The sequence below is a fragment of the Accipiter gentilis genome, chromosome 7 (genome assembly GCF_929443795.1).
Source record: "Accipiter gentilis chromosome 7, bAccGen1.1, whole genome shotgun sequence".
Classification (NCBI taxonomy): Eukaryota; Metazoa; Chordata; class Aves; order Accipitriformes; family Accipitridae; genus Astur; species Astur gentilis.
In genome coordinates this window covers 10,697,782-10,725,713 of record NC_064886.1, presented here as the reverse complement: position 1 = coordinate 10,725,713, position 27,932 = coordinate 10,697,782, and the positions used below count along the sequence as shown (strand labels likewise).

The 27,932-nt window shown below is 39.9% G+C and overlaps 2 protein-coding genes across 12 annotated transcripts in view; one reads left to right on the top strand and one right to left on the bottom strand.

Moving 5' to 3' along the window:
• Positions 1-425: 425 nt before the first annotated feature.
• Positions 426-21,080, bottom strand: LOC126040564 (methanethiol oxidase-like). Of its 2 annotated transcripts, none has more exons than XM_049805172.1 (12): positions 20,974-21,080; positions 10,771-10,824; positions 9,559-9,671; positions 8,226-8,411; positions 6,529-6,649; positions 5,269-5,451; positions 4,995-5,173; positions 3,869-3,947; positions 3,252-3,373; positions 2,988-3,080; positions 1,862-1,980; positions 426-1,214 (listed from the first exon to the last, which is right to left on the bottom strand). In XM_049805172.1, exons 1-12 carry the CDS (start codon positions 21,008-21,010, stop codon positions 1,052-1,054), a joined length of 1,449 nt encoding a protein of 482 aa, XP_049661129.1. In that variant the 5' UTR covers positions 21,011-21,080; the 3' UTR covers positions 426-1,051. The 2 variants fall into 2 exon arrangements, with proteins under 2 accessions (XP_049661129.1, XP_049661130.1); XM_049805173.1 differs by lacking the exon at positions 20,974-21,080 and adding an exon at positions 16,112-16,384.
• A 6,391-nt stretch (positions 21,081-27,471) lies between these two features.
• The window catches only part of POGZ (pogo transposable element derived with ZNF domain), a 40,443-nt gene continuing 39,982 nt past the window's right edge, over positions 27,472-27,932 (top strand). For 7 of the 10 annotated variants that reach the window (XM_049804692.1, XM_049804701.1, XM_049804699.1 and 4 more), the window contains exon 1: positions 27,473-27,770. The gene's annotated coding sequence lies outside the window, so the exon portion shown is untranslated. Of the gene's footprint in view, positions 27,771-27,932 lie in introns of all 10 variants that reach the window. The other 3 variants (XM_049804695.1, XM_049804693.1, XM_049804696.1) reach the window with 2 other exon arrangements.

The window sequence follows — 27,932 nt, the reverse complement described above, 5'->3', positions numbered from 1 at the left end:
GGTAGGAAACAGCAGAGACTGGCAATGGACACAGATGGGAAAGCAACAGATCCAGGGAGGCAGAAAAGAGACTCAGACCCAAGAAACAGCTTAGGGAAGATGCATCAGGAACTGGCACAAGAAGAAAGGGTGAACTTGTGAGTGCTTGTCTGTTCAAGAAGTTGCAAGACACCTGAAAGACACCTGTAAGACACCTGCTGCTAGCATAATCAGAAAAGTTTTTTGCAGTTTGCTCCAGTCTTAGAAAATGGAAGAGAATCTTTGCTTGCAATAATAGGAACAAAGTTGGCTTCAACAAAAATAAATTCCTCACCAAAAAATTTTTAGACAAATGACATTGATAACTTTCTGAAATGATATTACATTTTGTTCTTTGAAATAGAAAATGCTGAAATGCTAAAAAGAAAAAAATGCGAAGCTCCACCTGACTTGAAGAACAATTTTATTGTTGATTTTTATAACATCAGTGCACAAATGTTAAATTATAACCCAGCTCCAGAAACATGTGGCTTCAGATTAGATATTCATGATTTTTATGCCATGTCTGCTGTAAAGCACTGATTACTTTAAGCAAATTAAGCTTTGTAGGGACAGGACACTCTTGCTCTGGGGCAAACCCATGGAATGTATCTTTCTTAGGGAGTTATTTAGGAGCAGCTTTTCCACCAACAAACAGTGGCAAGGCAAACTGGCAAACAGTGGCAAGGCAAAGTAGCATCAAACAAGGCAAAGAGTCCTTAAAAGATGGGTGACCTCGGCCTTGAAACTGGCAGTCAACAGTGATTACACAGGACCTTATGAAAGAGGAAGGAGTAGAGAAAATGAGATTTATATCATGTTTCAGAGAGTTTCACTTGGCTGCCTCAGAATGAGAGGAAAGCGGAACTTCTGTGGCTTACCCTAATGGAAGTCTAAATTCAGACAGTGGACAAAGTTACAGCTGACACGATTCACCTATATAAAAGGGGGGTAGAGAGGAGAGAGAGGGAGAAAACGAAAAAACAACAGAAAGGAAAAAAAACCCAACAACAAAACCAACTCCAGACAACAATTACATCCAGATATCAGAGGTACTGTCACCACCAGGGTAACGAATCTCATGAGCTAGGACAGGCCCTTCAGGTTCCTTCCCAAAATCCACTAGGAAGTTTTTATTCACTTTCAATCCACCTCTTTCAGTATCCACATCAATCTGCAGCATAACAGAGCCTTCCCTGAAAAATGGACAAGAAAACAGAAATTGGGAAAAGGATTCGTATCTGTTGCTCTTCTCTTCCATATTTGGGCAGGATTTGTCTTCATTTAATATAAAATGAAAAGATTCCCAGATTCCAAATGAGTCTTAGCAGGTCTCAAAACTGAGTTACACTGCCTCAGTGAAACCTGCAACCTCAAATTAGCAATGAATGAGTGAAAATTAATAGCTGTTGTTTCTTATGAAGGAATAGGCAAGCTGCACTATGCCCTCCTGTGGCCATCTGGAACATAATCTTCTCCTTTCTTTAAATCCCAAAATTACAAAGTCATGCTGATAGACTCAAAGGCAGTTTGGAAGTACTACGGATTCCAGGAGGCTAGGTCACATTCACTGGTTTCTTCCCATTCTCACCTACTTCCAAATAGACCATGATTTCAACAAATAGTGTGTGCAGGCCCCAACTTTTGTGTGCCTGTTGAGCAGTGACGGATTCTGGCTAGTGGGTAAAACGTCTAGGTTGGTAGGCTGTGTATAAAAAGTTACTGGATTCAGTGTCCCTATGTGGGAACTTTGTGCTGTATACCAGCTGGTATATGCATATCACCATTTAAGAAAGAAATCTTGAACATGCACAGTCATCCTCATTTACCAAAGTTTTCTTACTTGACAAGATCGGGGTAGAACTGCTTGTCCCATCCACTGTAGAGAGAGCTGGTGACATACAATCTCTTCCCATCCAAACTAAGCTGAATCATCTGAGGTCCACCTGGCACCCTCTTCCCCTAAAATTATAATAGAGAACAAGGTGCTCAAGACGAGCTGCCACAGAGGTTGAACAAAGGAAATGCAACAGCAAGGAGAAACAAAACAGCACAGCAGTTCTGCTACTCAGAAGACCATCCAGCACTCTGAAATCCTTGACACAGGACCACCAAATTCCCTACTTTGGAGACAGAACAGTTTTTATTGGGAGTCTTATTCCTTACTAACTGGGAGCCTCAAAGCCATTTCAGATGAGTTCCACTTAATTCACAGAACTAGTAATGTAAGAAAGTAAGGGCTGAAGGGTTCAGGTTGTTGTACTTGGATAGAAGTATCAAAAATCAAGCAAGAGGTGGGTGGCCTAACACAGTTGCAAATAAGAACATGTCTATACTGCAGCTAGCTCACAATCTGCACTATGAAGAAAAGGAGTATGTGGAACTTCTTTAAACTGCCTTTCGTGGCCAACAGATCTTAGTCATAACCATATTCAGTTCTTGTACATCTTGAGACTTTCCATAGGTAGCTGCCTTGACAGTAATAACATTAATGAACATTGATAACGACCAGAGACAATTAATACTCTTTCATTTTTCTATCACGATGCCAGGTGCCATCAAACTCTTCACACACATGCACCCCCCCCAAACAAACACTGCAGAATGAGCTGGTTTAGTGCTTCAACTACCAGCTGTTGAAAGATTATCAGAAGCCGTGATGGCAGTGTGATGAATGCACACTGCATTAGCTTTACATTAGCTAGCTAACAACAGCAGGGAAGATGTAATTACACAGGCTTCAGTACAGTTGAACAGCTTGTCCAATTCCACCAGGGACCCAGAACACTTACCAGGATTTACTAGCTCCAGTCCATGCTGAAATGTGATACCTGCCCAGGCTGTCAGCCAAGATACAAACTAGCTCAGATGTGGCTTTATATGTTGTACATTTGACTGAGGTGTAGGGATATTTTAAAATGGATTACTATCAGCAGAGCACTGACAACATGCATGTTAGGAAAACTTACTTTGATCACAAATGGCTCTGGCTGACACTGCAATTCCTTGTCTTCCACTACAGTTACAGGCCCCCCTTTTGTGATGCTGCCTCCCAGAAACACCTGTAACCAAGGGAAAGTGCGAGAATAGGTGTCGGCTATCAAAGGAACATGAAAGCAATATAGTGACAATTCTGAAGCAAAAGTAAATTGTCGATTTCTCCTTTTAAAAAAGAAGGGAATAAGCAGACTGTACTGCCCTTGTATGTGACAGCTTTTCTGATGCTGGCTTACCTGTCCCACCAGCTTGGGTTTGCGGGTGTTGGAGATACTGTACTGGCGGATGTCTCCATGCAGCCAGTTGCTGAAATACAGGAACCTGTCATCCAGCGAGATGAGGATATCAGTAATAAGGCCTTCAAGAAAATATTCAGTAGAAAAGTCAGGAAATGGACAGGACCAGCAACAAAGAAGACCACAAGCCTATTATCTTTCAAAATTCTAGTCATAGTAGCCTCAGAAAAATATGTTAAGATATGGATTGAACAAACACAATCATCCTTGGAAACACACTGCCTGCTCAAAGGAGGTGCAGGCTCTACCAGCATTCCCAGGACCATTCCTGAATACTGTGAGTTCATGCTGAAAGACCCAAACTCAAGTATTTTTCTAGAGAAACTGACCTCAAGCATTGAGCAGCGTGGGAGCAGAGGTCTGCCAATCTCCTATTTGGTGGCTCATAAGCAATTTGTTTACATCAGAAGTGTTACACAAAGAACCCAAACAGAAATTTAGTAATTTACATGAGAAGTGTTTGCCATTTAAGGATAAGATTCTGCAAAAAGCTACACTGTACCAGTGAACTGAAGAGGACAACACCCCTTTTCTTTTCCAAACATGCTCACACTAACCAGGCATGTCAGGGAGAAGCCATCCTTGTACCTTCTTGCTGGGTACTTGAATCACCTTCTCTGCTGCCCAGTCTCCTTTCTGCAGAAAGCACAGGAGAGAACACAGCATTATTATTGCCTTGACATTAGCCAAGAGGGCTCAGCTATGCATGACAGAGGGAGGAGAAGCAAATAGTGCTATTTATTTAACAGGTCCTGTACAGAGGTGATATGCACATTGCAAATAAGTGTTACCAAGGAGTGAGGATGGTAACTATACTGCCAGAGAGAATGTTAATGATTATACTATGCAACAACCTCTAAAACAGATTGCTGTAACAGTAGCAGAACTAAAGACTGCTAATCTTCTACAGCTTGGTGTCCTATCTGTCTCCAGCTCGTCCTCTAAAATGGCAATAGCTCTACTCCCCTGTCCATGACCCCACCACTTTCCCTCCCTCCCTCCTCTACCCTCAGGTCTTTCCCTATGCTTCTAGGCTGAGCAGTAGGCAGCCCACATTGACACTGGTGACAAGTTTCACGTGTTCTGATTAGCTGTCCAATTGATATGTGTTTGTTGACCAGTTTGCAGGCCAGAAAGCAAGCCATTGAGCTAATGCTGCAGCCCTCTCCTCAGTGCAACTGTTCATTAGATTGTCTCTTGTTCAAGTGATCACTAATGTTCCTATCATTGGCAAGACCTTCCTCTCTTTGAGACTTTCACAATTCATTAACTGTGATTAAATTGATCAACAAGTTACTGTGGAGGGCAGGAGCGTTGGAAGTGGGGCTGACAGACCAGCAACATGACCTCTTAAGCTTTGCTTCCTTTCAGGATCAGGCTGCCGAAGATTTGCATGCTGGACATAGCAATATGGCTCCAGAGATACTCAAAATGCCTACCAACTGCAGTTGCTTAAAGATGAGGGACTATATGGTAGCTTCAGAAAGCCACGGCATCGGCTTGTATGCACACTGTCATTAGAAGGTTTGCTCTCTGACACAGTGTTAGAACTTGGCTAGAATTAGACTGAAATTAGGAGCCTTTTTATTTTTAATCCAAACTCTACTACTTCCTAAGTGATTGGTGGATTTCTGAAACAACTAGGTTTGAGTTTCAGTGTTTGCCACAACTTTCATTACTTACCTCTGTCTTGTAGAACCGATGAACTGCACCACTCAGAGCACATCCAACAAACCCTTCTGCAGCATCCGGATTGTGGAGGAATCGAATTTCCAAGGGTATGGAGCCCTTCCCTAAGTCAATTGCCTGAATGTAGGTGTGAGTGCTCCAGTCCCACACATTAATGCGGCAGCCATAGTGCCCTAATGGATCAGGTCAGACAAAAATAAGCACAGAAGATATTATTTTAACAAAGAATCACTTCTAATTTTGAGAGTTTAAACAAATGCTCCCTCACCTCTTTCTACATCAGCTGGGTTAAACCCATCTGCCAAGGCTTTTGGGGCTCCCCATTCAGTGCTCATCAGGACATTGTGTCGTGGCTGATACCAGAAGTCATAACCCAGGGGGGGTACCTTTTCCCCATTCTCCCAATTTCCTTTCACTTCAAAGGTCTCTCCATCCAGCAAAATAAAGCCACCTGATATAAAAACCAAAGAAAATTGTTTGAAGACGTTCACGCAGATCCACAGCTTTAAATAAGATAAATAATATATTAATATTTAAATGCCTATTTTGTAAACACTCTGTAAAATGCAACCCTATGCTTAAGGAAAGTTTTGTGATTCTGTTGGTTTTGCTTTTGTGGACTAAAGCAAATGAAAGCTGGATTTTAAAAGAATTTTATCACACTGTAATGAATTTTTTAAGCTTCAGTTTGCTCTATTTTTACTCAAGTCATTCCAATAAATCTGTTAGCCCTCCTAGAGTACATTTCAATTAAGGGATGTCTTAGAGAAGATCCTGGAGGAGTCACCTCCATTTTTCTTTGCTTGCCACCAGTATCCTTGAATTATGTACTTAATATGCATCTATTCAAGTACATGTTTGCCCACAATTCAGAAGAGAAAAACCCTGTGAAAAGGAGCAGGGTTCACCACTTACCATCTGAAGTATATTTCTTCTAATAGCTAGTATTTCTCTTTAGATGTCAGGTGTTTTACATCTGAATAGGTAACAAAATTACACAAGAATCCTTCAAAAGTTTTAAATAGGAAATGCAATCTAGAATAGCTTGAAAGGCTTAATTTTCAATAGACAATGAGACAAAGAGGATTTAGGTTTGCAACAGAATCTTTCATGCCTAAGTCATAAACACTGAGCTGGTACAGATTATGTTCAAAAGCAAGTCTTCCTTGCTCGATGCTGAAGGGACCCAAGTGAATGTTAATAGGTTTGTTGCTCATATTATAACTACTACAGTTGGTCTTCTTTAGTCATATATGTGAAAGACTGAGACATGGAAACTGAACTCATCAACAGTCCCACAGATGTTCTTCCACATCAAGTCTGAATTGTTATGGCAGAGCAATGACCATACAGTTCACCTGAAGTATTTATTCTACAGTTAAATAAACAACTGCTGGAATGGTTATGTGCACAAAAGAACTGTACGCTCTTAAAAATTATTCTAGCTTTGCATGAAGCATCATTGCTTTGGAAGCATGATACTTCTATACCACAAATACTTTTCTAGAGTAAAGAAGGGGATTAATACCTTTTCCATTGCCAGAAGGGTCTCCCAAACAGCTGATTAAGATGTCACCACTGCCCAGACAGTGAGAGGTGTGAGGATTAGCCACGTTACCCTTCCAGAACAACTCCACTGGCTCAACAATCTAAAATGAGTACACACATAGTAGTCACCTTCACTGAGATCACAACAGAATACCAGTTCCACCCCTAAGAGTTCAAGTCTCAAAGAGTAAGGAGGGAATGAGAATGGTGTGTGTGAGGGGGTTTGTTTCTTTTGCTATTTTGGTTTTTGAGTACCTGCCACGTCCTGCTTTCTACTCTGCCCAGTAATACAGTACCACCCATGACATTAATTTGTTCTTCTCAAAAATATAAACAGCAAGAGTTGAATGGTTAGAATCAGTCTAATTTCTGCAACAGTAAGACACTGACATCTGCATTTGTTTTAATTAGTATCAACAGCAGAAACACCACTTGTGCAATATTCAGGCATCAGCTCTCACTGGAGTACTAGCAGTTCAGAGGGGAAAAAAAAATCTTTGAGGCTTGCCAGAGACTCAGTTTGAAACAAAATTCACTGTACAAGAAGAGACCTTTGGGGGTTTTATTCCACTGCATTAATAGTTAAAGGCTGACAAGGTTCTACAGAACTCAAAACTGAAAGACTATGAATGAGGGTATTTGCAGGCAGATGGGGTGGGACAAAAGACCACTTAAAAGTTTCCTTACATTCCACATTATGACCTGTCTTCAAAATATGTTTTTGATAACTAAATTTGTCTCTGCCAAACTTGGAAGTCTGTACTGAAGTTTCACACATTGCTGTAGGATTCATCTGACCAAGTATAGATGCTGACAGTGTATGTATTTCCATCTAAGCTAATCCTCTATGCTTACTTTGTAGTCAGTGAAAAGAAACAAACACTCTTAAGACACAATTCCTTTACCCTAAACCAGTTTTCTAAATGAGGATAGACAAATCTGACTCCAGCAATGCCTTTTTTTTTTTCCACTGACTGTAAAGAGAATCTAAACAGTTAGACATAGAAAAGTGTAAGTCTATATCTAAACCTCTAGCTATGCCAATATCTGTATCTCTGCCAAATGAATTCTATTGCAGTGGAAGTTTTATTTTGGGAAAATTTCAATTGTTTCCATGAACAAGAGATTTTTAAAAATGTTCATTTCCCCATACTAAAACAATATTTGCTTAATTTTTTCTTTTAAAAAATCTACATGTTTAGGAACCAAAGATTACAAATCGAGGAGGTGTCCTTTACAGGAGAGATCTGGTCTTGCTCAGTGAAAATCCAATCAAACTTGAACTCATCTCTGAAAAACATAGAATCTACATAATGATCAGCTGAATGTGTCATGTAGGAGTTTGCCTTGTGATCTTGTAGTCAAAAACAATAATACAGTGTGCAACCACTTCGACTGAAATTCATATTGCAGAGGCAGGTTGAATTCTGGAACTTCCTAATTTTTCAGTGTTTGACAACACATTTACTCATATTTCTTCAGTGCAAGATTTTTTGTGTGTAGTTTATCAATAAATTGTAGGAGTTTCAAAACTCCCACAAGTTCCTAATGTTTGACAAAAGTTTCCATAACTGTTCTGGCTTTCCTATTCTAATTTGAAGTTGGAATCCATAAAATCACTGTCTCTTTGTCAAAATATAAGCAATAAAAATCCAGCTTAAAGTCATCTAAATATACCTTATGGATTCTAGGAGCTCGCAAGTCTGTTCCCACATCCACCACATAAATTCGAGAAGAGATCAGACTTGGTAGAATCAGACGATTTCTTCTCTTTGTGGCATCCCCAAAGCAGCTGCTACAGGCATTCCACCCTGAATGATGGAGCTCATCCTTAAGATTCGGCATGGGCAGGCGATGGATCACCTACAAAGTCAGAGACAGACTTAAGATTCAGTCTGGTATAGTTTTTCCCCTAGGCAAAGAAATGGGTCTTTATGTCAAAGTATAAATTAATAAAGAGCAGAAGGAAACTGCTATTTTTTATTCAGGAAGCAGATTCAGCCTGAGATATGCAGAGCTGAAGCTGTAGAGTGGGAGAAGAAAGTTGGACATCACAATTCCATAGCATTTGTTAAATGTTGTATGCTATTAAATTAATCCAAATCTTTAAAATATTCTATCTAATTAAAGAGACATGCAATAATGATATGGAAAAAAAGACAGAAAAAACCATCACTCGTCCATTTACTGCAAGTCCCTGATTTTACAAGATTTACCTGATTACAACTGGAGCTGACTCCTGCAAACTGACATGTTTGCACTCTTGCTTCTTGCTTCTGATTTTTTACTTTTCTACTGTATAACTAAGAAAAGTTGAAAGATTACAGCTAAGTTTTGTCAAAGTTTTAGGAGACTTGTTTCTTCCACTCTTCCTTAATAAAACCCTAACAAGTAGCTATAAAAAAAAAAAAGAACTAATTATGAAAATCTTTGTTGCCAAACCAGATTCGCTGCTCCTTTAACACACGGAGACCAGAGTCCAAAGTATCTTTGATAATTTGAGTCCTACAAGCACTGCATGTTTAAATGCAGTTTAGTGTACACTATTTGCAGTAACAACCTGAGCTTAAGGACAGTCTTACCAATATTTTGGATCTGGTATATTGGTAGCTACCTACCCACAGCTTTCCATTTCTGAAGTAAATGGATTAGATTTATAATGCCTAATGTGTAGAATTCCCCAGGGTATCAGACATCCTACATTATAAACTCTGTCTATACTACTGACACACCCTGAGGAAGTATCACCTTCTAGAGCTTAATACTCATGCTCAGTATAAATCAAGAATATTGTTACAAAAACAACTATCAAAATACTAAGCACGAAGATTTTCTGAAAGTATCTTGAGACTAACAAGATAAATGTTAGCTTTGAGTAACTTAGTAAGAAAAACAGCAGAGGATTTGACTGGCTCTCAACACAAATATCTACTTGAAAATTATTATGTGAACCCAGATATTCACCACCCTAGAAAATGGAGCACTGGAGCCATTCTACACACAGGAGTACCTGACAATAGTGTGGAGATTTGGGGTCAACATCCACAGTGGCCAGGTAGTCAGGTTTCTCTATCCCAGTGTTTCTGTAGATACAAGGCAGATACACAATCTCCTCCCGGGGACCTTTCAAGGCAGAAGTCTTGTTTAATGCATCAAAAGAAACCATTTTTACAAAAAGCTGTGTTAACTTTAAGAGAATCTTCTCTGGATTTAATCTCTCCATCTGTAAATTGTGATTCTTCTTAGGAAGTGGAATCGTGGTCTTTCCATTTTATGGACAAACACTACATAGTAGTATATAGTTAGAGCAGCCAGAAATCACCAGGAGAAAGTGCTTATTCAGCTGTGGGGCCTTTCCACTCCCTTCCCCTCCTAATGTAAGAGGCTCTGGGGATGCAATTATTTTCCTGAAAAAGGACAGCGCTGGAGACCACCTTCCCACCTGCAAGGCCATGTCAAGCCTCTCCTTTCCCCAGTTAAACAAGTGATGACTCCCTGCTGCCAGGGCCCAGATTTCAGTCTACCTATGCCAAAAGCCTACTTATTACAATCTATAAAATTGAGGCTTTTAAAATATATCAAAGGACTCAAGGTGAAGTTCTGACACTATTAAAAGCTACAGCAAAATGCCTCAAGGGCTTTAGTGAGGTTCAGGATTTAGCCAGACACTGCTGGGAAGAACAGAACATAACTTTTGTACGGCTACAAGTGGATGAGAAGCTTGCCATTAAACCATGTCACACAGAATACCCTACAGTCCTTTCTCCTGTTTTCCCCTTCTTCTGTCCTAGACAGTCACTTGTTTTTATGAGAGAGTCTGAGGGCAGTCTATAAATGTCTCCATCCAAAACCACTGAGGAAACTTTTTTTTTTTTTTTTAGGTTGAACACTTGCTCACAATATTCTTAAAGCAAAGCTCTATTTTGCAGCATAGAAAACCAGAACTGTTTGGTGAGTGTTAGCATCCTATAGCCATGCACACATCTAAACCCAGACCCACTTTGTTTTAGTGCTATGATTTAGTGAACTCATGGTAACAGAGCTTGCATGCTTTGCCCAGAGTTGGGAGCAAAATGAAATAAAATCCCTTCCGATATTTAAAGTCTCCTTGGCCTTGCTAATTAATGAGCCACTCTGGAAGGCATCCACCTAGTCCTCACCTAATCTGAAAACAATTCTTTTACTGATGGCCTGGATTTAGAAAAGATGTTGCAGTACTTGCCTTTCATAGCATCCAGAGGAGTTGCATATCCTGGACCACATGCTCCGCATTTTGCTGATTGGAGAAAAAAAAAGTTCTTTTATCTCCAAATTATTTTTAAGCATATCTCTAAGAGGAAATTGTCTTTGCATTCAGAGATTGGCAAATCTTAGATCCAATTTTTACATTGGCAAACACCTGTAAGTCTCGCTGACTCCAGTTACTGCTGAAGTTACTTGAGTTTCTGAAAATATACACAAAATGACACTCCATGCTCAAAAATAATGGGAAATTTGGGCCTTCATTTCAAGGAGTTCAGCCTCACAATTTTAAAGCACATTCATATATGACAAAGGTCTGGGATTTAAGAAAATTGTGTTAAATGTTTTACAGAGAGCTGCTGAATCACTGCCAGATGAGTAAGTAGACAGATTGCCCAATTTGAACAATCCATTTTATTATTACTGGAAAGCCTCCAGTCTTTCTCTGCATATAAATGCTGAAGAAGTGGTTATTTTTAAGGATTTACAGCCTGGGTAAGAGGTGATACTGCAGGTGACCAGAAAGGACAAGAGGAAGGGGAATTATGAACCATTCCACCTCCTCTGTATTAAAAACTCAGCTCCCCACCTCTGCCCTCACGCCCCTGTAACAGCCGCCAGAAACCCTCCTTGAACTGGCATTCCTTGTTCACCACTTCCAGCACAGCAACTACATCACGAATCAGACAACCAAGTGGAGGAACCATGGTTTTAGGAAGATAGAAAGGGAATCTAAATGTCCTGTGGAGAAGGGAACGCCACAAAAGCAGAAGGACCGTGTGTGGTTCAAGGCTGGGCTCTGTGTTAGGAGGAACACGTCATTTTACAGTGGCAGAAGACTGAGAAGCAACGCTCTTCTGCACCGAGAGTCAAAACCAACCCATGTGTCTGGGTGTCTCTATGTGCAAACCCTCAAAATTTCAGCAGGGATGGCAACCACAGCAGTTGTTATCTACAGCTTCTCTATCTGGAAAGTAATGTGTTCACTTCCAAAAAGATAGGATTCCTGTATTAGGATCCTCCAGAATTAAGAGCTTGACCCTCAGCAAGCATAAAGCACTGCTCACTACTAACATGTAACACTTATAACCATTTCTGCTTACTTCTTAGAAGTGTCTTACCTCCCTTTGTATCAGTTTGGATCCTAATCAACACCTAAGTAAAAATGATACTAAACCAGCCTCGTGCACAGTGATTTCTACTCTAACACAGAACAACAGAACGTATATGCTCAGGATCATAAATTGTTGGCTAGAATTAAGAAAATATTACCCTGAAATGTTGCTGTACAGGGGCAGTTACATGTTGCAAGTTTATAGGCTTAACTGACACACATCAATCTCTACTTTTCCAGAGTCACAGAGCTGCAGGCCTGCTGAAGACAATGCAGGAAGCTTCTGCTCCATTCCTAAAAGGATCTAGTGTATAATCAGCTGTTTAAAACACAAAAATATAGAAATGCTGTGCAGCAGGATGCCAGCATATTTCTTCAATGTGACATGAAGTGAAATACATGTTGACAGAAGTAAAAACATAATATAGTTGCCTCCCGCCATACCTCAACTGTCTATAGTAAAAATAAGCAAACCAGCTATTTGCCATTCTCTGATATTTAAAAAGATAAATTTATAGCACCAGTTTATTTCAGAATGCCACAGATCTAAGATTTCAAATCCAAAGGTAGTTACAGCTCCAGTGCCCATTTAATTATGGAGCCTTTCTCTGAAGGCAAAATGCTTCAAGCAATTCACTTGCTGCATTTGGAGGATACTAACTTCATAAAAAGGATCTTCTCAAAAAGAGTAATTTAGTACTTTAGGTTTAATTTCACATTCTTTGTGAAATATTTTTATCTGGAAACACAAAATATAAAGTTTGCTTTGTTCCATTTATGTCTAAGCCATAATTTAAACTTTATTCCAATTTTCTCAATCACCTAAATTAGCAGGAACTCAGTATGCATTAGACCACAGCTTAATTAGCATTGCAAATGCAGTTTTCTGCAGATTACTTTGAGAAAAAGATTATTTGTGCCAAATTGTTTTCCAGAGAAAACATACAGCAAGATGATGAACGTTTTCTCTTCCTTCTTCTCATACACATTTTTTCCCCCTTCCCTCTGATCTTGTTCAAACACTCTTTTATTCTGAACCATTGTATCTAACTGCCTGAAGGTATCCGTGGATGATGCAAGCCTTTCTGTGTTATACGATGCCAAGCTCATTTGTGAATACAAAATAAGGTTTTTGTCATGAATCTGTGATTTGTACCATCTTGTAGCTACGTGTTAACAATAACATTTACATTGCTATGTTAATAATCCATGGTTAAACATGTTAATATTACTTGTTACGTTCAAGATCCCCCATTAATCTGGCAGCTGAGTGAGTGTTTTGAGTACCAGGAAGCAGGACACTCCATCACACACATGTGGTTTGCAAACTCCAGCAAGGACAAAAGCACTGAGATTTTTTTTCTGCAGTGTATGTTACACCCTTACAAGCAAATTCTCTTATGGGTAGCTTCCCATCCACAAAGTCCACCTTCCTTGTCTTTTTAAATCAAAGAACATTTATCTACTGCCAATGGCTCACGGGAAGAACATATTCATTTAGCTTTAACTGCTTCATTGTACATTTTTTCCTTTTTTTCACAAATGAAGTTAGAATAAGCCCAATTCCTCCTTACTCCTATGCAGTTATTTGTATATACACACCAAGAGCTGATAAAAATATCACTGTTCCTTTTGTTACCACTGTCTACAGCAATTCTTTCTTGTGGAGAGCAAGGGGAATTGAAGAATCCAGTCTAGTTTCCTTTTGCTCTGTATTTTTTCATGTCTTTCCATCTGTTCTGTTCCTCTTTTTGGAGGAGGGACAGTAAACCAAAGGCAACTGTCCAATCCTTCATGAGCCACCAACAATGATCCACAGGCCACTCTGGAAAACTCCATGCAAACCAACAACAAGGTTTGGGGATATTTTGCCATGCTTACAACAGCTGAAAATACGTAAGCCATCATTTCCCACACAAAGCATAATGAGGGACTCCCTGCAGCTTTCCATCCACTCAGTAAGTTTTAGACAGAAAGGAGACAGTTCTCCATGTCATAAATGTTAAGAGCTTCTCTGATGGTGCAAAGACACCACACTCTTTTGGGTGGTACTGAAGAATAAAACGTTTCATTTCCCTCATTTTTTTGGGCATCAAGTTGTACCACAGTGCCAGGTAAAAATCACATACTGTGCAAGGACAAAGAATGACGACAGGATCTGTCAGTCTAGCAGTCACAGCATAGAAAAACAGTCCAGACGCCTCTGGGTTCATTGGTCCCTGGTACTGGGTGAGGCAAGTCACTGTGTTGCTTTGCAACCCTGAAGACAAGCACTTCCTTTTTCTCAGGCAGGTGACAAAGATGCCTCTCCACCTTTCCAAGGGCTGTAAAGTCCTCAGAAATGCTGAGCTCCTCAGGGCACAGAAATATTGGGAAATACAGATCATCCCAAAGGACAACAAATGCCACAAAACATTATAAAAGCAAGACTTAGGATATTGTTTTATGAAAAACTTCTGAAAGTAGCTTTTTTTTAAAAAAAAAAAAAAAGAAAAAAAAAGAAAAAAAAAGGCTAATCCATTTATACTTACCTAATCAGTGAGTTAAAAATTTTGAAGTGATGTGCAAAACCTCTGAGGAAGCTGTAGCATGAGCAAACTATAGTCAGATTAACCTGGGAGTCACTAGTAGTCTGCGTAATGAGGTTTATAGATTTCCAACAACAGGTAATAGCATTGTAGAAAAATATCCCACCTGATAAAGCGTAGTTTCATAGTATTCAGTAACTATTAACATGAAGAGCCATTCTTTGATAGTTTGTGTTTAACAGCATGAAATAAAGGAAAGGACCAGGAAAGACTTTGTCTTTTTATTTGCAGTATTTTATGGCAGCAGAGTTCTTCAGCCCACTTAAGACAAACCATGAAGGTGCCTAAGACTCTTTATTGAGGGACTTTAGGAGAAATGTGGCAACAAATCAGCCACCTCTGTTGAGAACTTAAAGTTAGGTGGAATAAGCCTGGGCCAAACTGGGCTTCTTGCAGAGCCTGAGTAAACAGAAAATTCTCTGAAATTAAGGTGTATGCATGGGTTAAACACTGACATATTAAAAAATGAAGGTAGGCAAACCTGGTTCAAGGTATGATTGTGCTAAACTGCTGAAATAAACACACAAATGGGGAAAAAAAAATTAGTGTATCAGCCATACTATATACATGACAAGACATAGGCCTTAGACAACAACGGAGACAAAAGCAGCACATTCTTTCTGGAATACAAGTCTTTTTCCAAGAAACAAATTATGCAAGCAGACTTTAATGATCTGTTAAATTTTTGAAGAGCAGTCCAAGACTTGATCTTCTACACTGCCAAGAGCATACTTTTCCAAACCCTGTGACCAATCAATCACCATCATGCTACTTTAAGCTTTAAGGTGCAGTATTTAACTTACTCTTTACACACTGCCTAGAGACTTCTTAAAGACTGCTGCAACCATTTAGACAAAACTGTCATTATCCCAGGTTACAAAATGAAACTTATAGTTTGTTAGAAAGTAAAAAACAAGTATCATTTACTTTGTACTATTAGTACTTGCAAAAGCACAAAAAGATACATATTCACCCTAGGCAGATAAACCAGGCATGACACTTCTGCTGAGTCAGAATCCTTGTTTTTGTCTGTGTAATTAGGGCTTTTTTTTACTAAAGTCTACAATCTTACCCTGTTTTGTGAAATCACAATGTAACACTGTCCCCCTTGCAAATTCTACAAGAATACATTCACACACACAAAAACTTTCATCTGTTTTAGTCCCCTCCCTCTATTTCCTGTCCATGTGTCCAAAAATGAAAGTCCATAAAAATTATATGGTCTATTCACAAAAACGTCAACAAAAAGTTAAATTCTGGTCCTCAGTTTCCTGGCAATCTTCCTAAGTGTCACTCATGTTCACAATCAACCAGACCAGCAAGTCCAAATGCTTATTTCAGTTTCTACATGCCAGGGTACTGAAAGAGACATTTAATGATAGCATAAAAGACATTTACTGCTAGCATTAAAGCTACTTATTTAAAACCACAGGGTTTTCAATACCTTGAAGAAGTAAACCTTTTAATAGTCTGAGGAAATGCTGAACTTCAGCCCCACGCCTCTCCTTAACAGCCCGCCACACTAACGAACCCACTGGCCCCTGCTTACAAGTTTCACAGAGCAGAACTGTACCCAAAAGCAGCAGAACCCGGCTGGATCCACGAGCTGGATCTCTTACCCATGTCAGATCAGACGTTCAGGGCTGCTGGGTGCACGCAAGAGGAATTACAGCTGCCTGGACTGGATTTATGTGAAGCAAAAGTTACTCGGAGACGGTCATATATACAAGAGTGAAGGGGCGGGCAGGACTAGTGACAGAAACTGCCAAGGGGAGGATCCAGCGCAGCTGGGAGTGCAGGAGGATGGGGACAGAAATTCAGCTTCTACTTCCCAGGAAAGAGCGGAGGAAGCTTTCAAAGCTCTGCTTGAGCCCCCGACCTCTGCTGCACCCAACTCTGACGCTGCTGCACTTTCCACCTGCTCCTGTTTATATTCCAGATATGTTTATCTGGGTATTTTGTACCCAAGTAAACGCCCTCATGCAGAGAGAGCCTGCATGCTTTCTAACAGCAAAGGGGGAAACAGTTGTGCTTTAAAACTCTTGATTTTGGGCAATGTTTCAAGTTCTCCAGGAGTCAATGCATGCCAGACCGGATCATGGCTCTCAACTGTGTCTGGTTTGGCAGGCAGCAATGTTTTTAACATTTCATGGCCCTTCAGTCCCTTAAACAAGGCAGCTACAAAAAGACAACTTGCCTGCTGAAAATTACACAGAATTACTTCTTAAAGAAGATTCTTTCAAGACTGACAGCTGCCCCAGAGTATTGGAAAATCTGGATTTCACTCTTTATTCCATCTGGGATTCTGCTAGACTGTCCCTAATAGGAATTAGTCTATTATTTCCCACTGATTGTTTAAAGTACCATACTTTTTCCCAGGCAACATTACCTCTGTCATTTCAAAAACCTTCTCAAGAGAGGATACTGCATTTTACAACCCTGTCCCACTCCTTCTCTGCCTTTTACATAAGCCACCAGTATCAGCAGAAACACTAAAAAGTGCTGAAACACTAGAACTATTTAAGCAATTCCCTCCATTAAGCCAAGAGAGTGTCAGAGAGAGCTGATAAATGACCTATAACTAACCATTTATTTAGATTTATTTAGTGAACTGAGCCTTTTTTTTCCTGATCACAAATTAGACAAATGCAGTCTGTTAACTTGTTTACTGCTTCAGACTGCTAGCTAAATATTTTGTGCAAACAAATTATTGCTCAAAAATTATTTTCTCTAGATTTTGTTTTCAACACTCCACAGCTGCAGTTAGGTATTTGAACTGTGTGATGGACCATCCAAATCATGTCTCTCTGATTTCATTTGATGGGCCTACTTCTGCTAACTGATTCAGAAAGAAGAGAATTTTTTTTTTTTTTTTTTGGGGGGGGGAGGTATTTTTATTATTTTTGCCCACAAATCCTTAGTGTCCATTGGACTGTTCATCTTTCATTAAGAGTTCCTTGCATATCTATCACTCTTTCTGGTCTCTTCCTCCTCAGATATAGCCTTGTCTGTTCAACAGTTCCTTCCCTCCTTAACTTTTCATTTTAAAACACTACTTTACTACACATAGGCTTGATTCAGTGGGGTTTTTAAGCTGCTATTAAAAAATGTGAGTAATTTATTTCATGAACTTGAGAGACTATGTTCTCAGGAGATGCCATGAAACACTAACTGAAGATCTACCTCAAGGAATCAGACCTGTCTTTTCAGACCAGTGTGCTCCTGAAAAACCCCACTGATGTCAAAGGGACTCCAAGGATGAACAGGAGTTCACAAACATCACTTCAATTACAAGATCTATGACCTTAATTTTAGGCAGAGTGGGTGGGAATTCAGTCATTCTCAACAATGACCTACTTCTGCTTCCATCAAAATCACCAGGAGTTCTAGCTCTCGAGGTCAGCAGGAGCCCAGTCAGGCCAGTCCACACATCCATTGAAGTCCCGCGCAAGGAGTACTACATCCAGAGAGCAGGGCAAACACATAACCTGATCATGCAGTAGTTTACTTCTGTACAAATTATCTGACCCAACAGGGAACATATTATTGCTCAGGATGATGACCACATTATTCTAAATCATTAGTGCTCTTGGCTCACATCTCATGCCACTGTGGAGGCAGAGGGATCTGCTGCACACCTTGGGATGGGTCTATCACAAACACAAAACCAGCAAAAGGCCAAGATGAGTTTGTACACACCCGGAGGCTTTGGAACAGCCTTGAAGGCAGCCTGAAGCTGGCAAGTTGCGGAAGAGACGCTAGAGATTAAAAGAAGTGCATGCCAAGAGGGGCAATCAGGAACAGCCTGGTGAAAACGTTACAAACAGCTCACGAGATAAAACTCATTGAGTGAAATAGGACTGTGTTAAAAACAAACCCACCCTAGCAGCCACAAATACTTTCATCTAGCCCTTCACTGCCTAACTCACACTGCACCACCTTTCTCCAGTTTCTATACAGCTCTTACTACTGTGACACCCTGTGTTGCAGCTCAGAATCCTGCAACGCCTTCAGCAAGTGCAGGCCTGATTTGTGTATCCTGCATCTAGAAATTAATCTCACTGAAGTGTCATAATTGAGATTTGCAAACATACTTCAGCAAAGTAGAATACTTTTATCGACACATTGGCGTGCCTTATCTTGAGAGATGGTTGTATTATTATATTTATAGCAGCACAAAAAGAATGTGTAGATAGGGCCAAAGACACTTGTTTCTGGCCCGTACCTTCTCATGGCATCCAAACTCCAAGCTATGCTTGAGGTAAATTCTGATTTGATTCAAAACAATCTGACTAGATGGTTTAGCTAGTCTGCTGCTTCACATACCAAGGATTGCCCAAAAGCCTCACTCCTTATTCTGCGTGCCGTTCATTAAGTGCTGCATGGGACAGAAAACTGTTTTCTTCTCAAAGAAAGTCTGGAAACAAAGGACTACACAATACCTGTCCCATCCTGACTTTTCATTACATTTTCATTATGTTTCATGAGCAATATGGAATGAGTCCCAGTATTAAGGCCAGGATTTCAAATGCTCTTTTATTATTTGTGAGATTTTGTATAGTTCATTCTCAGCTGATAAAGCATGATGCATGTCCTCATATTTTGATGTACTGTTTTTCAGATGTTTAATTCAGATTCTTCCAAGGTGGATATAATGTGAAAATTCTTTATTTTCAATCTTTAGATTCTACACAGGATCTACCAACAATTATGCCAATTTTTTCAATTACAAGTAGAATGGAAAAAGAAACTGTAAGCTCTCTAGTTTAACTGATGTCCTGTATATTACATATGCATAATATGTGGAATATTGGGTCCCTCATTTTTTATTGGGAGTCCTTGTATAAAAGCACTATAAAAAGAATGAGTTATAATTATTCATCATTATAAACTGGATTAGGCATATATATCAGAAAGTTCATATAAAATGATGTGAAATAGCTACAGTCTCAGTTAGAAATTATTTCTTTTCTTCACTGCCCTGGACAAGTTTCAAACTGGCCATCTGTCAACCTTTCTGTCTACCTTACTACTGATGACTTTTTGAACTCAGTAACTTGTTTACAGAATTAAGCAACCAGAAGTTATGTGTTTTGTTTGTATAATTTGTCCTGCAATCACATAAAGTGCAAAATGTCTTCAGGACTAGGATCAGGACCTTTACATTGCACTAATATTTTCCTTCTAGTCATATAACTAATACAAACAACATCTCAACTCTCTCTCTAAAACAAGAATATGAGGAAAAAAAATCTAAATATCACAGCAACTAAGAATTCCCTCTTGTGTGTTTGGCTTGGTAGACAGTTTAATACCAGGGTTTTATCCTTTTAATGTTTATGAAAACATTGTGTCAATTTAAATGAATCTTTACAAAACAGGCAAAATCTTGCAAACCTCAGGCAAAAACATCACAGAGATTGTTGCATGAGTAAAGACTATTGCATTTAGATGAGCAATGTTATTTCTTTCTTCTCTTGATTGTGCAGAGAGCATTAAAGCAAAGGAAAAAAAGAAAAGAAATCCAAACAAACACAACACAAAAATAAAACCCCAAAACAAAAAGCCTAGCAAAACAGAAATCCACTGGAGACAAATTTATTCACCTCTAAAGAGGATGGGAAAAAAAACTCCACACATGACAAGCAAGAGTCAGATCATCCAATGGACAGCTGCAAAAACCTTCACATACCACAGAGGTGAGGGCAGAATAAGGCCTGGTAAAGAATTATGTTCAGGAAACAATATTAGGAGGCCATTGGTTTTGCAAAGTCAAGCATTCGTTAATAAAAGCTACAGTTAAGAGTGTCAATATAAATTAAATTCAATCCCCTTTTATGCTGATATAAATTAAATTCAGTTGCCTTTTAAATGTGCATTGTAAATCCCACATTGTGAAATAACTCACCATTATTTTTTCGTAAGATACACACTTAATTAAATTCATTGAGTAGTTAATACATTTTTAACCATTAATATTTAGTGCATAACCCCGAGCTTATAAAAACACCCCAACACATTCCAACCAAACACAAAATGCAATTTTTTTTAATTGCTGTATACGAACCTTGCCATACCAATATTCTATAAACACTATTAAATTTATCTGCGCAATACCCACTATGTTAGGTGGCGTTGTTTAGCTTATTTGACAAGTGCTGACTTGACAAAGAGGAGAATTATAATCCCCTTGACCAAAACTAATTAGTAAATTTCAATGCCCCCTTTAAAAAAAGCACAAGCATGTAGCTTATTTACACCAACATAAGCAGCTCACTTGTCCCTTCCACAAATTTGGCTGCAGACATTTTATGCTGAGTACCCAAAAATGAAAACTAGCCAATTACTGGCCCAATTTGTAGTTTAAGCAACTCATCCACAACAACTTTGGAGTCAATGGAGACACGAGAATTTATTTTTTGAGAATTTGTAGAGGATAAATTAGGTTGCAGAAGACAAAAAAGAGTTAATCACAGCCTACCTTCAAAAGAAGAAACTGGGAAATATACACCATTCATCTTCACTTTGCTCCCTGGAAAGTTGTTCAACAGTTTGTTGGAATCTGAAAATAACTTAGAGACAACTAGCCGGTAATTATCAAGAACAAATCACAGCACATCAGTTTATTTCTATGATAAAACTTTGATCAAAACGGGAGAAGTAGAAAAGAACGTATTTCTTAGTTATAGTGAGAAGTTTGATGTTGTGCCTCACACTTTCCTCCTAACTAAGCATATACCTTATATAAAACAACTCTTAAGTTTGGTGTAAAGATACCTACAAAACTGTAAAATCAAAAAATAGCTATGTAATAATTCACTGACAAATTGGACGGATGTGTAGCTCTGTAGAAGTCTACTATGGATCCATATTAACAAATGATTTCACTACCACATCACATGTGAAACAGAGAATAGGCACATTAAATAGCAAAGTAGGACTATCAAGTATTATGGATTATAGGATTATGAAAGGGAAGGGATTATGAAAAAATGGAAAAATTTGGAAGTGGAGAGGTGTTTTTCCTGAAATAACACCACTGTTATCAGAATTAGCCTGGAAGCTAGAAATGTCTAATGCATTCTAAATAAAGTTTTCAGAATTCCTCTCTCAGTTTATTTATCTGGATATTTGTTCCCAACCTTATGTGGATTCAGAGGCAGGCTGAAAAGCATTAGTGTGAATTTATTTTAAAACAGCATGGAAGCAGGTCTCGATGCATTAATTGGTGCAAGTTGGCAAAGTGATCATCTGCAACACAAATGCTGACAGCCTTCTTCAAACTTCATTGATATTTGCAAACCACATTATTGTTCTTTAATTGTTATATAAAATAGTACTCTACATGACAATTCCACTGGCAGAGTGAAATATCTGTGCATGTAATAATAAATTATGTTTCTGACAACTTTTTGACAAATTTTATCACAAGTCTTACAATAGAGATTTCTGTTAAATCCCACAGTCACACTATCTGAAGGAATCACAGTTTTTCTTTTTAAGAGGCAATATGCTAAGCCTCATGTTTATGGAGAGCACACAGCTTGAAGCTGAAACAAGTACAAAATGCCACACATTTATTATTTTTAATAATTTCATAATGTTTAAAGAAATTGCATAATCTTGGAGAGCCCAATCTTTTACTTCAAGGTTGATAATAACAAAATGACAACAACCAGATGTTTAGAGAAACTGCAAAGGGAAATCTCAGCTGGGACTTGACAAGACAAACAAACCCAATGATTAAAAAGACAGACATTTTTATAGCCACAACAGCTTCCTGCAGAGAAATATCTTGATACTGGGCCAAATCCCAGAGTCCTGTAGGCGAGAGGCCTCTAACTCTATTTTTATTAAGACCTCCCTTGAGTAGGTTTCTTCTGCAGTGGTAGGTTATTTGCCTAAGTAATTAGCTCATATTTTGCAGATAATACTGTCGTTCTTTCAGGACAAGTATTAGTAGCTCTTAGTAAAAAATTGCCCTGTCTTAGCAGCTTTTTAAGGAAAAGAACCACACTCCTTATCTGTACCTTGTTGCCCAGTTAGGAGAAAGACCTGTATTAGCTGATGGGCTGGACTGTAACATGCTTTAGTAGCCCTTCAAATGTTTGGTGCCCTTAAAAAAGAAATGTTTAGGTTTGGTCTACCTCAGTATTTACCCGTTGCACAAATATGCATTCAAAGAAGAGCTTGTAATTGTGATACATGTTCTTGGGCAAACGGGTCCAAAACTTCAGTGTGAACTCTAAGGATATCCTTTGTTCACAGGGCCGTTTCTTTTCAGAGTATCTTTATAAATGTAACTCCAAGTGCATAGCTCCAAGAGTTAATCAAGTCCCCTAGTTAATCAATGAGATATTGTAATAGCTCATTTAAGTAAGAAAGTTTAAAAAAAAAAAAAAAGGAAAAAAAAGACTTAAAAGAGTCCTCAGTGACCAAACAAAAAGAAAATGTATTCCTTACTTCTCTGCAACATATTGAAACAGCTTGACAGATTTTCACCCTAAAAATAGAAATGTAAGAGTTTTTTACGATTTTTAGCAATCTTTTCAAAGACACAAGTGGTGACTGAGGCTTACACATTTGATAGCTATGTGGTTTAAAACAGCTTAAGTAACTCCTGGTCACCCATTTCTATCCTTCACTATCCACTAGGTTGTACAGAAACAACAGTGGACATGGGAAGAAATTTGCTACACATTTAGTTATCACGGAGAAATTTTGGAGAGAAGGGAGAAATTTATAGCTATAAACTAATGAAAATTCGTGCTCTATGTTACACCCTGTAAATGTAAATGAGTTACAATGTATTTGAGAATTAAATTGAGCATGGAACCAATTAATAAGCATCCTCAGGCATCACAATGACCCATTTGTGCAAAGTATTAAGGAAAAACATTTAATGGAGAATTCCCCAAATCCAGTCTTTTGAGGTAAAACAACACATTTGATTTCTGCTTCATGAGGAGGTTGGGTAAAGCATTTTAGGAAGAGCTAGAGACATTTATTTCAATGTTTGTCTGAAAAAAATGAAAAAGTTCAAAACTTTATATGTAAGTTAAAATATAGAACATGTGGATGTTTTAAACATTCAATTCTAAAGAATACTAGTTAATTTCGAATTTATAACAAACAATATAAACTGAACCTAAGTATTAATTCAGTGGGATAAATTAAATGGAGAGAAAGTTCTGTAATCAACACAAAACAGGGAAATGTCCTGTATGTAAAGCAACAAATTAATATAATAAAGAAACTGAAAAAATCAGGGAAAATGTCACTTGACTGTAGTAATCTTGGGGTATTTGGGGCAGCCAGCATGCCTTCCTGTGCAAGCATCTGTCTCCCTTGACGTACCTTACTCAGGCAAGCTGCCACAAGAAAAAAAGAGGTTACATATGTAATTTTGTTTTCAAATTGTTAGTAGCATTCTCAAAGCTTATTTCCTTCAAACATATTCTAGTGGAAATTTCTGCTTCTTCAAAATCTTTATTTGTTCTTCTGGCCAGCCCCATGCTATTTTTTTAATATACTTAAGAACTAGAAAAAGTCTACTACATCTTGGTCCACTTTCAGAGCTGAAGTACATCCTTCCATGGAGTTGCTGTTACTCTGAAACCGCATGTTGAAACTTTTTCACTTTTTCCTGCAGGTGGTTCCAATCTTAGACCCCTGGCAAAGAAACTTACATGGCAACTGTCCAAAAGACTGGCTACCTGCAGAAGCAAAATCCAATATTCCAACTTACTATCTTCAGAACGTGCAATTTATCAACTGAGTGTTCCTACATCAAACTTTTTACTAAAACCTACATTACATTAGGAAAATGCTTGAGCGTTCATTTGGTTGAGAGGCACAGCTGGAACTGTTTGACTGTCACACTTAAGATTGGTTTGTGCGTGCTGATCTCAACATGGCTTGTTTTTCTTGGGTGAATGAGCCCTGAGGAAAATAACATTTTGATGTCTTTGCAGGTATTTGCCTTCTTTCTACTTCAGGACTTGTTAGTTTCCTGATTCTTTCAGCCACAGATCATCAATGTAGACACCTGTAGTTCAAGAGATCTGGTAGACTGCCCCCAATGCACACAGAGTTGGTACTAGATGAAACCCAAAAGTCCACCTGTGTGTCGTGTTTTAAAATATACATATTTCACAATTATTTTTATCCCTAAAGAAATAGGAATTTTCTTTTTGGAGCAAGAATATCAGAATTCTGTCTTGCTACCCTCATGAATTTATGCATTTCAATAGCAACTAAAAATTTCTCATTCTACCACACTCCCCAAATAGAGGGTTTTCCTTCTGTTCCAGCTGGACATGGCAAAAATGAAAAATAAGTCGCCAATGGTGATGTGATTTAAAGCAGCTGCATTCTCCCTGTCATTAATTTCATTTGAATTTGGTATCTGCAGAACATACACTGGATAAAGACAAAACCACCCTGGTGAATTTTTATGGCTTCTTCTTCTTTTTCTTTTTTTTTTTTTTTTTTAAACCTTGCTTTTTACCTTAGGTGTAAGAAACATTGCATTTACAAGGAAGGCAGAAATCACGTTTAGAATTAGCAGATGATAATTTTTTCAGTGGTAAACACAATCATTATTCATCAGTCAGTAATATAAAACTTCATTCGTAAATCCTTGCTGCTGTCGACATCTGAATTCCGTTTACAAACTTATTTTTTCCCATCGCTAGCAATGCCAGTGTGGCTGGCTGTTTTCCCCTTCATTTAAGGAAAAAAACACTTTTTATTCATAGCTTCTGCTTCCTGATTATCTTTTTTTTTGAAAAGGCAAGTGAAAATTGCTATTATTATATTAAATAATTAAATAATACTTCATCTAAGGCAGAGGCTGCAAAGCACAATCAGGAATACAAATGCATAACTAGCGATAATGATGTTTGTTATTATTATCAGTGGCATAACCACAGAAGAGAATACAGCCCTTTGTATTGCGTACATATATGATTTATAGGTGACAGATAGACAGTTAAATGAAAACACTTCCATACAGCATGAGGTGAAGTAGCCTGGTGCCTTGTGTAAACCAGGAAGAATGACTGGTAACTCATGAAGACCATCAGAAAAAAATTAATGGGCTCGTTTAATGAACCGCAGAATAATAAATCACATTCTAGCAACACAGGGGTATCACAGCAAGGGGGTCCATTTGGGAAGCACATGACTTACCAAATTCATAAGAGTGTTTTAAGAATAAATAAATAACATTTCCAAATATGCTGAAGATAGAAATGTTAACAGGGTTATAAAGTGTATACTCATATTTTGTTAAATATCTTAACTATTAATAAAAAACATGCATTATCTGTTTTAAGCATACTATCTTTAGTATTCAGTCTGTACTGTACACTGTTAAAAGCTGTATGTTCTATCATTCCTAAATTATTCACAATAATAAGCTCATTATTAAAGATATAAACCATTTGAATTTATGCTAGGGACAAATGTAGTCACTGATAGCACGTTGGCTTGACAGCACAGGAAACTTAAATGGCACCGATCCAGCAATGTACTTAAGCAAATGCACAATTTTAAGCATTTATATAGTTGTGCTGATTGTATTTGGATCGTTTAAATACATAAAGTTAGATATAGGCTTAAGTATCCACTTAAGCAAAGCCCTCACACCTTGGTGGACAGCTCCCTACGTCAGTCTGTACTGCTGTGTCCACCTGCCTCTGTCCTGACTTCCAGGAAACCTCCACAGAAGCAGTGGAGAACTTTAGGGCAATTTAATCCTCAGCCTCCCCCTTGAAGCCATCCCCGAGGGATGAAACCTGTGCCAACTTCCGATTACGAGTCTCACAGAAGGGACGTAAAATGTAGAGATAAGGAATAGTTTCATTAAAGAGGCCTCTAACGATTTTTGGACCTTGGAAGCCTTTTTTCATCATTAAATGTACCTTCTGATTGTCTGGGGACACAGCCATCAAAACACGTTGGAGTGTCACTGGCTATCGAACACATTAATCTTTACGGATGACAGGCTTCAGTCCCATAACCACATCAGCATCCTTACCTTTCCCAAGAAAACTAAAGGCTACTAAGGCAAAGGTGGCAGGCTTGGCTCTTGACAACACTGCTAGCTAGCCACTAAAATAATCTTGTGGTTAAAGACACCAAGACCTAACTACAACGTCTGTAATGTAATTATCCCTAGACCTAGAGATGGTTGCAGACTCCTCACCATGCTGCCACCCTATGGCACCTGGTGAGTCCAAGACGCAATGAACGCTCCCAAATTCCAGAGGCGCAGGTAAGGCTGAACAAGCCCAAGACAACACCTGCTACGACTGGGCGATTTTGGCTGGAGACCACCTCTGCCAAGGCCAACCACCTCCTAACAGCCAGGAGGGCCAGACTCTGCTCCAGCAGCAGCCGCCCCCGCCGCCAGCTCTGAGGGGCCTGTCAGGCAGGCCAAGCCTCCCTGCGGGACAGTCCTGACAGGAGGCGAGCGGGAAGCGCCGGAGTCCGCCTGAGGAGATGGTGGTGAGGCACCAGGGCCTCGACGCAGCGCTAGGCCTCGAGCAGGGCCCGGCCTCGGGCCCCCCTCCCGCGGCCTCCCCCCGAGGCCCGGGGCCCCTCAGCCCGCCCCCCCCCCGGGGGGCGGCCGCGGACGGGGAGGGCGGAGGGGTTGGTGATGAAGTGGGAGCCAACCCACCCTACACCATTTGTGCTTCGGCGAAACTTCGTCAGGGCAAGGGTATAGGCTGCGCCGTCCTCCCGGTGACGTCACCGCGCGCGCGCCAATCCCCGCACCGTTCCGCGGTCCAGAAGGAAATGACGTCACCGTATCCCTCCGCCGGCCAGGTCCCCTTTTTTTTTTTTTGTGTGTGTGTGTGTGTATGTGTGTGTGTGTGTGTGTGTGTGTGTCTGCGGGCGCTTCGCGCGTGTATCAGCCCGCCGGGCGCTCTTTCCCCCCCCCCTTTTTTTTTTTTCCCCCTCTCTTTTGGGGGGGTGGGTTGGGGGGGGAGGGGAGACACACGCAAAGCAGGGAGCCGCCCCCCGCGAGAACGTACAGAGGGAGAGCAGAATCAAGAGATAATTCCTCCTCTTCCTCCTCCTCCTCCTCAGCATCACGCTCGGGGTTCCGGGGGGGGGGGAGGGGGCTCATGCCACCTGCCCTCCCCTGCCGGTTGCCTCGCCGGGAGAGCGGCGGAGCGCGGGGGGGGCGCGCGCGCGGGGCCCTTTAAGAGCGCGCGGCCGCGGCTGAGGCGGCGGCGGCGGGAGAGCGCGGCGGCGCCGGCGAGGAAGGTGAGGTGCTGCGAGCCCGTTATGTGGGGGGCGGCGGCGGTGGGGGAGGGGGGCGCGCGAGGAGGAGGAGGGGGGGGGCGCCGTGCGCGGGTGGCGGTTGGTGACCGTTGGAACCGGTTCGAACCGCCCGGGTCTGGGGGAGAAGGAGAGCGGGGGGGGGGG